The 13,361-nt window shown below is 47.7% G+C and overlaps 1 protein-coding gene across 1 annotated transcript in view; it reads right to left on the bottom strand.

Annotated features, from left to right (window-relative positions):
• Positions 1-1,822: 1,822 nt before the first annotated feature.
• LOC140359098 (TBC1 domain family member 8) overlaps positions 1,823-13,361 on the bottom strand; it is a 50,917-nt gene continuing 39,378 nt past the window's right edge. Inside the window, exons 12-20 of the mRNA XM_072443970.1 lie at positions 11,348-11,633; positions 10,259-10,436; positions 9,353-9,451; positions 9,210-9,278; positions 8,190-8,460; positions 7,773-7,838; positions 5,335-5,424; positions 2,939-3,045; positions 1,823-2,153 (exon numbers count right to left, since the gene is read on the bottom strand). Coding sequence (XP_072300071.1) covers positions 1,827-2,153; positions 2,939-3,045; positions 5,335-5,424; positions 7,773-7,838; positions 8,190-8,460; positions 9,210-9,278; positions 9,353-9,451; positions 10,259-10,436; positions 11,348-11,633 — 1,493 coding nt within the window. The 3' untranslated portion in view covers positions 1,823-1,826. The remainder of the gene's footprint in view (positions 2,154-2,938; positions 3,046-5,334; positions 5,425-7,772; positions 7,839-8,189; positions 8,461-9,209; positions 9,279-9,352; positions 9,452-10,258; positions 10,437-11,347; positions 11,634-13,361) is intronic.

Below are 13,361 nucleotides of genomic sequence, written 5' to 3'. Positions count from 1 at the left end.
TTATGTAAATTCTGCATAAACTTTGCCTGGAATGAGTGTCCCTGCTGTGATGTCACTTCCCGTCATTTCCTACAGATTTTTCAACGTTTTCTCCACAAACACCTGCTCGATCGATGTAAAACTATAACGTATACGTACAACAGGTATAAAGATCACTTATGAAATCGTAAAAACCCGTCATACGTCACTTTAAGTCACGTATTTTCTGTTGAAATCACGTTTTTTTCTGTTGAAATCACGTTTTTTTTCTGTTGAAATCACGTTTTTTCTGTTGAAATCAAATTTTTTCTGTTAAAATCACGTGTCGTTCCGCTTCACGTTCGACTCGTTTCCTCCACTCAGTCGTTCTGAACGTCATTCACGAACTTCTGCATCTCAGAAACGCCTCCACCTTCGTCAGACACCGCCGACGGCACCGACCGACTTCATACCGTTGTTCAGGGGCGATAGCGTCAAGTCTCCATGGCGATGGATCACTCGAACGCAGTAGTGTGGAACATTCCGGGCAGAGTGAGAACATCTCCAGGGAGACGGGCGAGTATCCTGCACGTACATGTGTTCAAAATGTGGCAAAAAGTACTTCAAACTAAATGTTACTGAAGTAGAAGTGTGGAGAAAAGTTCCGTAGTGCACCTTTAAGTGAAATACATCATCGTGCTGCTGCGACTAAAAAGTATTAGTCAAACGAAAATTATTAAACTTGTAAAAATACATCATAAGCTAACGATTGAACGATTATTCACGATGATTAAATCTTTGACTAAACGACAGTGAAATATTTCATTTTCTTTCGTTCCGGTGAAAGTTCCCAACATGTCGAGTTTGTGCCCGGATTTAAGACAAAATAAAGTGAATTAAAACAATTATTTACGTCTATTTCCTGGACTATAGATTGAACTAAATTTTGCTTCTAAAATAGTCACAATTATTATTTTTTTGGTTCTTATGATGAATTGTGACCTGAATAATCCTAAATTACACCGTATTTCAACCTTTATTTGGTTAAATTAAAGTGTATTATTGACAAAAATCAGACGTTGGTTTGTCGTTTTTTGACATTTTGACTTGGAATCGTCGCCGTCTTTGTTGTAAAAGGTCTTTTTGCTCGTGTTTTAGAGTCTGGAGAGCAGAAAGTGTCACGATTAGTTGATATATCGAAAAACAAATAGAAATCAACTAGAAAACAAAGGAAACACAATCATGACACGGATAGATTAAAATAAGAGTCTCATTTTTTTTCCTGTCGCCAAAAGGACATTCCAGAAGTTTCTATTCACGTGTCCATGGCAGGAGTTCTGAAGCCCAAGTACACAGGTTTAAAGCTTCACCGTATAAATAATATGCAGTAATAGCATTATTGTGTATTAAGTCCTGTTTTATTTCCTGGACTATAGATTGAACAAAATTTTGCTTCTAAAATAGTCCCGATTATTATTTTTTGGGTTCTTATGATGAATTGTGACCTGAATAATCCTGATTAACCAAATAAAGGTTGAAATACGGTGTAAATTAAAGTGTATTATTGACAAAAATCAGACGTTGGTTTATCGTTTTTGACATTTTGACATGGAATCGCTGCCGTCTTTGATCTTTTTGCACGTTTTTAGAGTCTGGAGTGCAGAAAATAGTCACGATTAGTTGAAAAAAATGGTTACAAACCCCTAAAGTTCCAGCCCTGGTGCGGTTCTTTAAGTTCTTGATGACGCTTGAATTTCGATCCTTCCTTTTTACCTTTACTAGTCACATTAAAGAGCGGTTTTTCCCGTTATCACATTCTTGGCGTTTTTGTCCAGCATTTCGCCCGTTTCGCCCGTCCCTCCGCCGCGTCATCTGACTTTATGCTGCAGTGACAGTAGCGCCGCTCGCTGGTGGTACTGCTTCCCCCCGGCCGCCGCCAGCTTCGGCGCCAGCTCCGCCCCCTTCTCGAAGAAGTTGACCAGCGCCTGTTCGGTCAGCAGCGAGGCCAGGATCTGCGCGAAGCTGGCGGTCCAGCCGTCGCTCCCCCCCGGGGCGTCGCCGGCGCCCTGGTGGCCCGCCTCGCCGATCTGCAGCACCAGGCTGGTTACCATGGCGATGGCCTGAAACAGCTCGTTCTCCTCCAGGTTGCCGTGGAACAGGCTGTAAAGGGTTTTGCAGAACTGGATGAACTCGCGCTGGAGAGAGACGAACGGGGACATGAAACACAGAAGCTTTTATTTTCAGAAAAACACATTTTTATTTAAAAGATCGTTCCATCTCTGCACAGGGAGAACCACCATCATCACTAACTATTATAATTAACTAGATAAAGCACTCATCCTGACCACCAGCCTTGGCTTTTTAAAACATTATTCTATTTCTTTCCATTTCTTAAAAGTTTAAAATATAAACCAAAAAAACAAACAAAAAAAGAGAGAAAAAAAACCCCAAACAAATATAAATCAACTAGAAAACAAAGGAAACACAATCATGACACGGGTTCATTAAAAATAAGAGTCACATTTTTTTTCCTGTCGCCAAAAGGACGTTCCAGAAGTTTCTATTCACGAGTCCATGGCTGGAGTTCTGAAGCCCAAGTACACAGGTTTAAAGCTTCACCGTGGAACATATATATATATAATATGCATTATTGTGTGTTAAGTCCTGTTTTAATAGCAAAGCAATAATATCTCCATGGAGACAAGCAGGTGGTGGACCCTGACCGGAAAAGTCCTGTAGTGTATCTTTAAAAAACTAGTAAAAACAGTATCTGACGGAGTTCATTCCAAAACTGGTCAAATGGCCAGTAGAGGGCAGCAAATGTAGTTTATTTGTACCACAGCAAATTAAATAAGTGTTTTTAAAATGTACAACGCCCAATTTAAGTGAAAATGAACTAAAGTGACTGAATATAAAGATGCCATATTTTCCCTTCATGTTGTGTTGTTTGTTTGTTTGTTTGTTTGTTTGTTTGCTTCACCTGGTTCATTGGAGGCAGAGGTTTCTCGGCGTCTTTCTCCTCTTTAACCAAATCCTTCAGCATCTGCTTCAGCTGCTCCTGGTACGACTTTTCTCCACTCGACTCGTCTGAAACAGCGACACGTCACTCACCGCGACACGTGACTCACCGCGACACGTCGCTCACAGCGACACGTCGCTCACCGCGACACGTGACTCACCGCGACACGTGGCTCACCGCGACACGTGGCTCACCGCGACACGTGGCTCACCGCGACACGTGGCTCACCGCGACACGTCGCTCACCGCGACACGTGGCTCACCGCGACACGTCGCTCACAGCGACACGTGGCTCACCGCGACACGTGGCTCACCGCGACACGTCGCTCACCGCGACACGTCGCTCACCGCGACACGTCGCTCACAGCGACACGTGGCTCACCGCGACACGTGGCTCACCGCGACACGTGGCTCACCGCGACACGTGGCTCACCGCGACACGTGGCTCACAGCGACACGTCGCTCACCGCGACACGTGGCTCACCGCGACACGTGGCTCACAGCGACACGTGGCTCACCGCGACACGTGGCTCACCGCGACACGTGGCTCACCGCGACACGTCGCTCACCGCGACACGTCGCTCACCGCGACACGTCGCTCACAGCGACACGTGGCTCACAGCGACACGTGGCTCACCGCGACACGTGGCTCACAGCGACACGTGGCTCACCGCGACACGTCGCTCACCGCGACACGTCGCTCACAGCGACACGTGGCTCACAGCGACACGTGGCTCACAGCGACACGTCGCTCACCGCGACACGTCGCTCACCGCGACACGTCGCTCACCGCGACACGTCGCTCACCGCGACACGTCGCTCACAGCGACACGTCGCTCACAGCGACACGTCGCTCACAGCGACACGTGGCTCACAGCGACACGTGGCTCACCGCGACACGTGGCTCACCGCGACACGTCGCTCACCGCGACACGTCACTCACCGCGACACGTGGCTCACCGCGACACGTGGCTCACAGCGACACGTGGCTCACCGCGACACGTCACTCACAGCGACACGTCACTCACAGCGACACGTGACTCACAACGACACGTGACTCACCGCGACATGTGACTCACAGCGACACGTCACTCACAGCGACACGTCACTCACAGCGACACGTCACTCACAGCGACACGTGGCTCACAGCGACACGTCACTCACAGCGACACGTGGCTCACAGCGACACGTCGCTCACAGCGACACGTCACTCACAGCGACACGTCACTCACAGCGACACGTCACTCACAGCGACACGTCACTCACAGCGACACGTGGCTCACAGCGACACGTCACTCACAGCGACACGTGGCTCACAGCGACACGTCGCTCACAGCGACACGTCACTCACAGCGACACGTCACTCACAGCGACACGTCACTCACAGCGACACGTGGCTCACAGCGACACGTGGCTCACAGCGACACGTGACTCACAGCGACACGTCACTCACAGCGACACGTCACTCACAGCGACACGTCACTCATGTTACTCACTGGCACTTTCACATCAAACGCTCTAAGAATGATAGGCTTCCATCTTAAATAATGGAGGACCGGCTTGAGATCTGTGTTTTTAGAACTTCAAATATGACTCGGCTCAAACTTGTCCTTTTTTTAGTCTTGTTTTGAGTCCCGTTCTAAAGTCCCGTTTCTAAAGTCCCGTTTCTAAAGTCCCGTTCTAAAGTCCCGTTCTAAAGTCCCGTTTCTAAAGTCCCGTTTCTAAAGTCCCGTTTCTAAAGTCCCGTTCTAAAGTCCCGTTCTAAAGTCCCGTTTCTAAAGTCCCGTTCTAAAGTCCCGTTCTAAAGTCCCGTTTCTAAAGTCCCGTTTCTAAAGTCCCGTTTCTAAAGTCCCGTTTCTAAAGTCCCGTTCTAAAGTCCCGTTCTAAAGTCCCGTTTCTAAAGTCCCGTTCTAAAGTCCCGTTCTAAAGTCCCGTTTCTAAAGTCCCGTTTCTAAAGTCCCGTTTCTAAAGTCCCGTTTCTAAAGTCCCGTTCTAAAGTCCCGTTTTAAGTCCCGTTTTAAGTCCCGTTTTAAGTCCCGTTTTAAGTCCCGTTTTAAGTCCTGTTTTAAGTCCTGGTTAGGAATGCCAAGATTAAAGCTGTGCCTCGTGACTTATTTTTGGTAAATGAGTACAGTACATTTAGTGTTTATTCCATAAAGAGTGTATTGTAAAAGCAGCACTTTCTGAACTAAATGAGAGGACGGTTTGTCATCGGAATCTAATAAAGCATTAAATAAGATCTGAAAGGAGCGCTTTGATTGGCTGTGCCTGGGGCGATATGAACATGTTCCAGAGCCGTGGCTCATGAGCGTCAGGACATATTCAAACACAATTATAACTTATAAAAGTGAGACGCACCTGCTTCAGGCCGCGCCACGAACAGAGGCCGATTCGACGACAGCAGCGTGTTCTTCAAAAGAGAAGGATTGTCCTCGCTCTCCGTCAAAGCTGTGGAGAGGAGGAGGAAGAGGAGGAGAGGAGGAGGGAGAGGAGGAAGAGGAGGAGGGAGAGGAGGAGGGAAGAGGAGGAAGAGGAGGAGGGAGAGGAGGAGGGAAGAGGAGGAAGAGGAGGAAGAGGAGGAAGAGGAGGAAGAGGAGGAAGAGGAGGAAGAGGAGGAAGAGGAGGAGGGAGAGGAGGAGAGGAGGAGGGAGAGGAGGAAGAGGAGGAGGGAGAGGAGGAGGGAAGAGGAGGAAGAGGAGGAGGGAGAGGAGGAGGGAAAGGAGGAGGAAGAGGAGGAGGGAGAGGAGGAGGAAGAGGAGGAGAGGAGGAAGAGGAGGAGGGAGAGGAGGAGGGAAGAGGAGGAAGAGGAGGAGGGAGAGGAGGAAGAGGAGGAGGGAGAGGAGGAGGGAAGAGGAGGAGGGAAGAGGAGGATGGAGAGAAGGAGGGAGAGAAGGAGGGAGAGGAGGAGGGAGAGGAGGAGGGAGAGGAGGAGGAAGAGGAGGATGGAAGAGGAGGATGGAGAGGAGGAGGGAGGAGGGAGAGGAGGGAGAGGAGGATGGAGAGGAGGATGGAGAGGAGGAGGGAGAGGAGGAGGGAGAGGAGGAGGGAAGAGGAGGAGGGAGAGGAGGGAGAGGAGGGAGAGGAGGAGGGAGAGGAGGAGGGAGAGAAGGATGGAGAGGAGGAGGGAGAGGAGGATGGAGAGCAGGATGGAGAGGAGGATGGAGAGAAGGAGGGAGAGAAGGATGGAGAGAAGGATGGAGAGGAGGAGGGGGAGGAGGAGGGGGAGGAGGATGGAGAGGAGGAGGGAGAGGAGGAGGGAGAGGAGGATGGAGAGGAGGATGGAGAGAAGGAGGGAGAGGAGGAGGGATAGGAGGAGGGAGAGGAGGAGGGAGAGGAGGAGGGAGAGGAGGATGGATAGAAGGAGGGAGAGGAGGATGGAGAGAAGGAGGGAGAGGAGGATGGAGAGGAGGAGGGAGAGGAGGAGGGAGGAGGGAGAGGAGGAGGGAGGAGGGGGAGGGAGGAGGGAGAGGAGGAGGGAGAGGAGGATGGAGAGGAGGAGGGAGAGGAGGAGGGAGAGGAGGAGGGAGAGGAGGAGGGAGAGGAGGAGGGAGGAGGAGGGAGAGGAGGAGGGAGGAGGGAGAGGAGGAGGGAGAGGAGGATGGAGAAGAGGAGGAAGAGGAGGAGGGAGGAGGGAGAGGAGGAGGGAAGAGGAGGAGGGAGGAGGGAGAGGAGGATGGAGAGGAGGAGGGAGAGGAGGAGGGAGAGGAGGAGGGAGAGGAGGATGGAGAGGAGGAGGGAGAGGAGGAGGGAGAGGAGGAGGGAGGAGGAGGGAGAGGAGGAGGGAGGAGGGAGAGGAGGAGGGAGGAGGGAGAGGAGGAGGGAGAAGAGGAGGGAGGAGGGTGAGGAGGAGGGAGAGGAGGATGGAGAGGAGGAGGGAGAGGAGCAGGGAGAGGAGGAGGGGGGAGGAGGGAGAGGAGGAGGGAGAAGAGGAGGGAGAGGAGGAGGGAGGAGGGAGAGGAGGAGGTAGAGGAGGAGGGGGGAGGAGGGAGAGGAGGAGGGAGAAGAGGAGGGAGAGGAGGAGGGAGAGGAGGAGGGAGGAGGGAGAGGAGGAGGGAGAAGAGGATGGAGAGGAGGAGGGAGAGGAGGAGGGAGAGGAGGAGGGAGAGGAGGAGGGAGAGGAGGGAGAGGAGGAGGGAGAGGAGGAGGGAGAGGAGGAGGGAGAGAAGGAGGGAGAGGAGGAGGGAGAGGAGGATGGAGAGGAGGAGGGAGAGGAGGAGGGAGAGGAGGAGGGAGAGGAGGAGGGAGAGAAGGATGGAGAGGAGGGAGAGGAGGAGGGAGGAGGAGGGAGAGGAGGAGGGAGAGAAGGATGGAGAGAAGGAGGGAGAGGAGGAGGGAGAGGAGGAGGGAGAGGAGGATGGAGAGGAGGGAGAGGAGGAGGGAGGAGGAGGGAGAGGAGGAGGGAGAGAAGGATGGAGAGAAGGAGGGAGAGGAGGAGGGAGAGGAGGAGGGAGAGGAGGATGGAGAGGAGGGAGAGGAGGGAGAGGAGGAGGGAGAGGAGGATGGAGAGAAGGAGGGAGAGGAGGAGGGAGAGGAGGAGGGAGAGGAGGATGGAGAGGAGGGAGAGGAGGGAGAGGAGGAGGGAAGAGGAGGAGGGAGGATGAACAGTCAGTAATAACATAGTATTCGTCATATTCATAATAATAATAATAATAATATAACAGAGTGAGAATAGTAAGATTGGTAAGAATAGTAATAGTGGTAGTGGTAAGTAGAAGTAGAAGGAGAGGTAGAAGTAAGTAGGAAGTAGAAGTAAGTAGCAAGTAGTAGTAAGTAGAGTAGTAGTAGATGATAAATACCTGGAGGGATGTGCAGGCGATACAACAGTCTGATCTTGTCGTTCAACTCTCCACAGTAAAATGTGTCTGAGGAAAACATATTGAGCAAGTGATTTCTCTGATTCTGAATCTTTAAACTTTTGAATCCAAACACGACCAGGAGCAACACTTAGACGTGACAGTATCAGGACTCGAGGCACCGCTCGTTCAACAACAGGTTTACTGACCTTTAGAACCTTTAGCGATTAAGTCTTTAAAAAGTCTCAATGGAAAAAGTCATCGTTTGACAAGTCGACTCATCAAAAATAATGGCTGACAAGTCAAACGATTTCTTTTGTACATTAAGACTTTTTTAAATACATCATCAACCAAACAAAAGCTTCTGTAGAAAATATGTATGAATATGTAACTCTATCGCCGATTGCGCGCCGCTTTTACCCAACCACGAGGCGAACTCCCTGAACGACACCAGGCCGTCTTTGTCTTGGCTGAGCAGGGTGAAGGTTCGATTCCCGAGCGTGTCCGAGTGCTGCTCGCAGTTCACGGGCCAGGGCACCAGGAGGCAGAAGAGGCTTTTGAACTGCGCGCGGTCCAGGCGGTACTGCCGCTCGGTGAAGGACCGGCCCGAGTCCGTCTGTCTCCACGACGCCGCCGCCGCCGCCGCCACCGAGCTGCTGTCGCCCCAGTACAGGCTGATCAGGTGCTCCGTCTGGAGAGAGAAATACCGTATTCTCTGGATTATAAGTCGCACCAGCCAAAAAATGCATAATTGAGAAGAAAAAAACAAATATAAGTCGCACTCGAGTATAAGTCGTATGCTAACGCTAACAACTTCAGCTACATGACGTATGCTAACGCTAACACCTTCAGCTACATGAGGTATGCTAACGCTAACACCTTCAGCTACATGACGTATGCTAACGCTAACACCTTCAGCTACATGAGGCACAGACAGAACTGTGGTAAGTGTCTGGTATGTTAACGTAACATATGAACAGTTATTCAGATAACTATAGCATAAAGAACATGCTAACAAGTTTACCAAAGCATCAGTTTTACCCCAAATCACTAAATCCATTGAATTCTTCTTCCTCTGTGTCACTTCTAAACAACTCCACAAACTCCAGAGGAAGAGGAAGTGCAGATTCTTCTTCTGCGTCGCTTAGAGCCTAGAGCGCCCTCTTGTGGAGGAGAAGAGGAGAAGCGACGCAACAGCAGCTCCACGTTTCAACAAGTGACTTAAAAACTCAGGCTCTGTTCATGTTTCCAATGACCAGACGTCAGGCAGTATTTCAATAACAGAGTACAAGTTTGTGTAATGAATTGACCAGTGAAATGCAAATGTTATCCACTAAATATTGACGATACGTACGTTACCGTTACATGTGACTTAAAAATAATATTGCTTGGTCCAGGAAATTCGTAATGCAAACTAACTGAAGATAAAGTACAGATTACCTTGAATAGGTCGTAGGCGTGGGACAGATTCTCAGCAGACATGGAGACTTCTGGAGACACGATCCTCAACTGAAACACACGAATGCGGCGTAAACGCGGTGAAATGACAGGAGATCCGTGCTCAGACGTTCCAGTTTCCTCACCGCGTTCTCTTTGGTGGTGTCTTCGTGCGCCTGGAGAACCTGGATCCTGTGTCTGCACCGCAGCCTCTCGATGTGCCGCACGCTCAGGTCGCCGAATTTCTGGAAAGCGAATTTGAAACAATTGCACGTTTAAGGCTGCGGGATCAGGATCACGAGCATTTAATATTGTACTTTCTCAGTGGTGGAAAGTACAAAGTTAAAGCACTGTATTTAGTATTTGTTTTGGCTATAGCCCAACTGATACATCTAATATGTTATAACGTATTTTCTGGACTATAAGTCGCACTGGAGTATAAGTCGCATCAGCCAAAATATGCACAATAGAGAAGAAAAAAACATATTTAAGTGGCACTGGAGTATGAAATGCAGTTGCAATTGTGAAAATAACAAATAATATCACATGTCGCTCCGGAGTATAAGTATATAAGTACAAATATAAGTATAAGTCGCACCCCGGCCAAAACTATGAAAAAAGGTGCAACACATAGTCCGGAAAATACGGTACCTCGTTCAAATATTCAAATACGCTCAAGAATACAACCATTTTATCCTATTTACAGACAGATTAATGCCACAGTATTTAACACAGTTGTTTTATATTTGGAAATATCGTCCCGTCTTCTTTTTCAAATGTTCTGTTAAGACGGTGGTATACAAGGTCAGAGGTCAGGACTATTATCGACATACGCAGCACTAAGCAATCAAACACAGCATCGTCCGCTCTTCTTGTTCTTGACACGGTTGTTCAAATCCATGACGTTTTAGTGGTGAGTTCCTGACCGCTCACTCAAACCTGGTCCAGTGTTTGCAGCTCTCCGGGTTCATGTATGTTTTGGGTCACGGTCAGAACAGAGTGGACAGTTCAGAGTTAAATGAAAACAACATGTACAGTTTTAATTGTCTGACCTCGTTGGCCTCGTTGATGAGGTCTGTGATGTTGGTGTATTTGGCAGTCAGAGGTTGGTTTTCGTCCTCAGCAGCAGCAGGAGGAGGAGGCGGAGCAAGAGGAGGAGGAGGAGGCGGAGCAAGAGAAGGAGACGAGGGGACACAGGGCGACTCCTCTGTCCCGATCTGCTCTAGGAAACTAGAGGAAAAACACACACGGGACATACGGTTTAGGGCTGCAATCACTCTAATGCATTACCATGACGATTGTTCTGTTGATTAATCGATTGAATGTTTAGAATGTAAAGGACCTGGTGAGTTGAGATTTTGACTAAATTTGACTCTAAAGTGCCTATGACTTTTTTTAATTTGGAATTATTTTGTGTATTTTTTGTACCTGTTGTAAATACAAATGATAGTTTTACATCAATCGAGCAGGTATTTGTGGAGAAAATGTTGAAAAATCTGTAGAAAATGACAGGAAGTGACATCACACCAGGGACGCACTCGTGACATCCAAAGTTTGTGCATAAATTACACAAAAGAAACAACTTTTTTGACTCTCTAAACATTGATTCAACAGAATAAAGTCGCACTCACAGGTTTGTATTTGTCAAATTAAAAAAGTTAGCTGAGTTTTTGCCCAGTCGTTGCCGGGTAATTTCATCAATTGTCATCAATTACAAACAGGAAGTAACATTATAAACCGAAAAAATTGCTATTCTGGGATAATATTTGTCTAATCTTTTAGCAACATTTAAAATATATTAATTTTAAATGCATTTTAGTTCAACGAGTAGAGTGTCAGAGGCACTTTAAGGACATCCTGTACAATTAGACTCAAAACGGTTTTGTTCATGTTATTTTCTGTGTTATTTTCATGTAATGGGTTGGTACACTGGAATAGAAAGACGCCAATTATGTTGTTTTTTCGTGCTCCATACCAGGTAGTATATGGTAAAGAACAAAATAAATGAAAAATGAATGGGATGAAACCATGAATATATACCGTATTTTCACTTCAGGGTCAGTCGTTTTCTGATCAAATTAAAGGCTTTTAAGTGCGCCTTATAGTGCGGAGAATACGGTAAGTAAAAGGCGGCGTGGTACCCCGTGAGTATCATCAGCGCCTGGCCGTCGTCCGTGCTGGCGCAGAGTTCCGCCGCGTTGGCCTCCAGGACGGCGAGCCCCAGCTGGAAAATGGCCCTGATGCCGCTGTAGAAGAAGCAGTCGACGACGCAGACGGCGCTGGCGAACGGCAACACGCTCAGGAAGAGGGTGAGGAACCACGACAGCGAGACGGACGAGAGCGACGACAGGTCCGGGAAGTGGTCCGCCAGGTCGGGCAATCGGTCCCGGACCAGCTCCTCGAACACGGACTGGTCGACCTGAGCGCCTGGGAAACGACGGAGGAACGCCCAAGGATCAAGGATGAAGCGAAGGCGACACCCACAGCAAGAGGAAACACAGTTAGGTTGACTTTTCCAGGTTATGAAGTGAATTGAAGTGACCCAAATTTGCTTCTAAAATTCTCATGAGTATTTTCCGGACTATAAGTCGCACCAACCAAAAAATGCATAACAGAGAAGAAAAAAAACCTATATAAGTCGCACTTGAGTATAAGTCGCACTAGTCAAAAAGTGTGAAAATAACAAATAATATCACATATAAGTCACTCGGAGTATAAGTATATAAGTAGAAATATAAGTATAAGTCGCACCACAGCCAAAATTATGAAAAAAGGTGCGACTTATAGTCCGGAAAATACGGTATCATTTTTGAGTTTTTAAGGTTATATCAATGCCTGAAAAATCCAGATTATTGATTAACCAAATAATGTTGTCATTCACAAAACAGAGCAGTGTACAAATGGAAATAGAAGAGCATTCATTATAGTTTATACCTTATTCCTATAAAATAGAGATGCACCGATACTGATGATGGTGTTGGATATCGGTATCGTTAAGACTCGGGTATCGTTTGAGACTAGTTTGTGTAAAAGGTTCAAAGGCAAAAAGACCATTGATCGGCCAACTTTTATGCACACAAAATACTTACTTAAAGGATGAATAACAGTTAAATAACACAACAAGTTAATATGTTTTAAGGATATATTTTTTTTAATCTTCCATTTTCAGCCCTTGCACTGGTATCGGAAAATGGACAAAGCAAAGTATCGAACGGATCGGAACATTTTGTTATATTTTCACACAGGTTTCACAAGTTATTCTGTGCTTAACTTTACGTTCTTGAGCATTGTATGGATTCAAAACTCTTGGTATCAGTATCGCAGACAGACAAATATCGTGCTCTAGTATCGTCCGTTGATCGTCAAACTTTTACCCTTTAATTCTTCTTTGCTTACATTTGCCTTTCATTTCGGGTTTGGCGGCTTAAGAAAGTTCCCGTCGGCGCTCACGTGTTTGGACAATGGGCGGGTTGGTATTCTTCAACAACAACAACAAAAAAACATTATTGCTGCGACGCGGTTCATGTTTGTTTTTGTGCAGAAACCTCGCCGAGAAAGAGGAAATTGGTTCAAACGCAGCTCGTCTGTTGTGTTTAAACCGCTTGACAAACGCAGGAAATTAGCCTCGGACTGAGAACTGAAATAACACGTCCGCTTTGAGTAAGACGACGGATTACCCAACATTCGACCGCCTGGAACGAGCGACTTGTTTGTTGAATGGCGAGCATTTACACCCTGAACAGATGAATAAACAAGACGCCTTGTTGTTGTGGTTGTTGTTGTTGCCCGTTAGCTATGACCCTGAGGTTGAAATAGTCGTTACCTATGACCCTGAGGTTGAAATGGTCGTTACCTATGACCCTGAGGTTGAAATAGTCGTTACCTATGACCCTGCGGTTGAAATGGTCGTTACCTATGACCCTGCGGTTGAAATAGTCGTTACCTATGACCCTGCGGTTGAAATGGTCGTTACCTATGACCCTGAGGTTGAAATAGTCGTTACCTATGACCCTGCGGTTGAAATGGTCGTTACCTATGACCCTGCGGTTGAAATAGTCGTTACCTATGACCCTGCGGTTGAAATAGTCGTTACCTATGACCCTGCGGTTGAAATGGTCGTTACCTATGACCCTGCGGTTGAAATGGTCGTTACCT

This window comes from Eucyclogobius newberryi, unplaced genomic scaffold, assembly GCF_026437365.1.
Source record: "Eucyclogobius newberryi isolate DKJ021-1_F unplaced genomic scaffold, fEucNew1.0.hap1 SCAF_14, whole genome shotgun sequence".
NCBI lineage: Eukaryota > Metazoa > Chordata > Actinopteri > Gobiiformes > Gobiidae > Eucyclogobius > Eucyclogobius newberryi.
This window is presented reverse-complemented; position numbering and strand designations above follow the sequence as displayed.